At 43.2% G+C, this 3,472-nt stretch overlaps 1 protein-coding gene across 1 annotated transcript in view; it reads right to left on the bottom strand.

Annotated features, from left to right (window-relative positions):
- Positions 1-3,424, bottom strand: part of CSUI_001314 (t-complex protein 10 c-terminus protein) — a 6,105-nt gene extending 2,681 nt beyond the window's left edge. Inside the window, exons 1-4 of the mRNA XM_068061520.1 lie at positions 2,212-3,424; positions 1,301-1,459; positions 912-1,027; positions 223-287 (exon numbers count right to left, since the gene is read on the bottom strand). Coding sequence (XP_067926502.1) covers positions 223-287; positions 912-1,027; positions 1,301-1,459; positions 2,212-3,304 — 1,433 coding nt within the window. The 5' untranslated portion in view covers positions 3,305-3,424. The remainder of the gene's footprint in view (positions 1-222; positions 288-911; positions 1,028-1,300; positions 1,460-2,211) is intronic.
- Positions 3,425-3,472: the final 48 nt, after the last annotated feature.

Genomic DNA, 3,472 nt, shown 5'->3' with positions numbered 1-3,472 from the left:
CTATCTATATGTATGTATAGACATAGATAGATAGACAGTCTACAGGTAGAGAGAGAGAGTGATAGATAACGAAGGAGGAGGGAGCTGAGGAGGGGTGTGTGTCTATGTTGTGTGATGGATGGCACGCAATGAAGAGAAGGAAAAGACATAGAGACAGTTGCATGCATGCACGCATGCATGCATTTGGATTACTTAAGAAGAAAGGAGGGAGCCGAGGCTGACCTGTTGAATTTGGTCCCATCTGGGAGTGTATACTGTAAGATATTCTGCTCTGCAAAATGATAGATCTAGAGACAGAAGAGAGAAGGTAAAGAAACAGGTAGATGAAAACGAAGAGGGAAAAAAGAGAAGACCAAAACGACAGAAGAAAGAAAAGAGAAGCACAGGAAAGGCAATATTTTGAACGGAGAAGAAGAAGAAAATCTCGACAGCCAAAGACAAAGAAGAAACTAAACCTCCAAAGCGCTAAGACGAACAACGGTAGGCGTCCTTTCTTTCTTATTTCTTTCTTTCTTTTCTATTTCTGTTTTGTCCCTTTCTTTCTTTCTTTCTTTCTTTCTTTTTTATCTCATTCTTTATCCCGTTGTGAAGAAGAAGAAAAGGAAGAAGTGTGAAGTGCCTAGAGCCTCAAGCTCCGCAGGTAGACAACCGCAGTGTAGCCAAAACAGACACACACCCACACACATCCAGAGAGACATCCACACAACATACAAATACACTTAACAGATACAGAGATTAAAGATAGATAGATAGACAAACTGAAGATAGAGAGATAGACAGATAAAGACAGATAGATATATAGATAGATAGTAGACAGAGAGATAGATAGACAGGTGAAGGATAGATAGAAAGGGGTTAGGAGGAGGGGGGGAGTGGGGGGGTTTGTTTCCCCGGGCAGTGCTGCGATTTACCTGCGACTGATCAGGCGTCGTGATGCGAAGATCTCCATTGACAAAGAGGACGTATTGACACGCATTACTCGCCTGAAACTTCTGTAAGCCACTCCCATACACCAACCGACGATGCCCTACCACAAAGAAAACAAGAAAAGAAAGAAAGAGAAAGAATGAAGGAATTTATCTCATTCCTGCAATATGTATTTCTCATGCCCTGTGCGCGCTGTCCCTCTTTCCTTGCCTACTACAGGTGTCTGTATGTCTGAAGAGTATTTTGTATGAGTAAGTCTCTCTCTCTCTCTCTTTCTTTCTCTATCTTTCTTTCATGATCCGTCTTCTTCTCCCTCCTTCTCTTTCTTTATCTGCTTCTGTTGCTCGTCTCTTAGGTGCATGCGTGTGTATACCTGTATGATAGATAATTTCTTTCCGCCCTGCCTTTTCTTTTTCTTGCTGGATGACTCCTGGATTTGCTAGGAGAGTTTTGAAGAGAAACTCCTTATGCTCTTCGAAGGCTGAGGAAAAGTCAAATCTTGTCAGAGCATCCATGCTCCGACGGAAAAGCTCTACAGACAGAGAGAAAAGAACAACACAAAAAGAAGAAAAAGAAAAAGAAAAAGAAAGAAAGAGATGAAATGAACAACAGTCAAAAGAAAGAAAGAGGAAAGAAGCAAAAAAGGGGGGGGAAAGAGAGAAAGTTCAAACTATCATCTTCTTCACACTACATCGTCTTCTTCTTTCACAGTGAAGAAGAAGACAGGAATGAAAAAGAAGAAGAGGAAAGGTAAAAGAAGGGAAGGACGAAACTGTGTTTCGAGTGTACATACACCTGGTCGTTGCTTGGTCTTCTACTTGTATAGAAGACAAGAAGAGTAAAATAGCCACGCGAGGTTTGCATGAATGTGTCCTTCTTTGATCCTCTTCTTCTACCTCATTAGCACATAGGAGTCTAGTCGTGACCTTTTCTTCTTTCATCTTCTCTCCCGATCTACGTATCCTCTGTTTCGCTTCTCCAATAGACTGGTATACACCGTCATAAGACATACATTTATCTATCCATGTATGGGACAGATAGAGATTGATAGAGATAGACAGATGGGTATCCCAAGCAGAAGTCTACACCCTTCGTTACTTCTAAGCATGTAAAAGCGCAAAGAGGAAGAAACGCGAAACTCTCTCTCTCTTCTTCTCTTTCTTTCTTTCTCTCTCGCTCTTCTCGTTTTCTCTTTGTTCTCCTATTCGTGTATCTATCAGGAGTCTAAACTCTATCTCATATCGAGGAGAAAAGAAGAAGAAGAGAGAGCCTTCCCCTTCTTACTTGGATCAAAGCCCGTCGAAGAAGAAGGTGCCATCGGTACTAAACAACGTGAAGAATCCTCCCCTTGCCGACCACCTTCCTCTTTCCTAAGAGAAGAAGAAGAGCCATGAAGAGGAAGAAGAGAAGTGGAGAGAGAATTCTCTTGAAGATAATTGACAAGATTTCGAGAAGGATCAGAAGAAAACTGCGACTGCCCCTCCTCCTGTTGATAATGAAGAGGACCAACTCCAGGCTCTCCTCTCTGTACAGGAAGATAAGAAGATGAAGAAGAGGAAAGTTGAAGAGGATGACTAGGATGACTAGCAGTAGTAGTAGTAGTAGTCAGATGATAGAGTTGTTCTCCTTCTCGTTGTCTTGAAGAATCACTGAGAGGAAGAAGAGACGAAGAAGAAGAATAAGAAGGAGGAAAGAAATGTGTCGATTGAGTTTGCGGGAGAGCCGCAGCTGTACATGGAGGTTCAGGGGAATGGACATAGGAAGGTGTGAACGAACTCGCCGATGATGAGCTCTTCGAGAAAGCGTTAGTAACTCTTTCATCTTCTCTTTCTCTTTCTCCTTGTTTCATAGGACGAGAAAATTTCTGAGACTGCTCGTGCTGTTGCCTGTACAGCATTTCTAGATATCTCCTTTCTTCTTCTTCTGCTTCGTGCTGTAGTGTCAATAGTCGCTTTTCTGGTTGCGTTGAAGAGACTCTGTCATCTCTTTGCTGCTCTGGAGAATCCGAAGAAGAGGGAGCTCTGTCCTTCTCTCTCATCATCTTTATCTGGCCGTCTTGCTTACTCGGAGGCGACGCCCCAGAAGAAAGAAGAGAACTTCTCTTAAGGAGGAGGTGGTGCTTGTCCCCTTGATCGCTCGCCAAACCCGCCTGTAGGAAAAGCGACTGGTGCTGCGGAGGGTGATGAGAGGTGAGAGGATAGGGAGAGACCATAGGAGAATAGTCCGACGAAGAAGGACAGCAAGGAAGAGGAGGAGCAAAACTGCTATGACTTGAGGAAGGTAATCCTTCTTCTTTTTCTCTCATTCTTCTTCTTCTTTGGATTGTTTCTTCTTCTTCTTGTCCTCTTCTCTCTTCTCCTTCTTTCTCGCCCTGCATTTCTGACTGAATGAAAAGAGGAGAAGAAGAAGGAGGAGGCTGTCGTTGCTGAGAGAGAAAAGCAGACGAAGAAGAAGACGGATGGAGAGATAAAAGGGAGGTTTCCCCCGAAGATGGACGAGGGAGTTGTGCTTGTTTGAGAAGCTCTTCTTTCTGTCTTTCAAATTC

Source organism: Cystoisospora suis (genome assembly GCF_002600585.1).
Source record: "Cystoisospora suis strain Wien I chromosome Unknown contig_517, whole genome shotgun sequence".
NCBI classification, from domain to species: Eukaryota; Apicomplexa; class Conoidasida; order Eucoccidiorida; family Sarcocystidae; genus Cystoisospora; species Cystoisospora suis.
The sequence above is the reverse complement of the archived record's forward strand: the minus strand, read 5'-3'. Positions and strand labels throughout refer to the sequence as shown.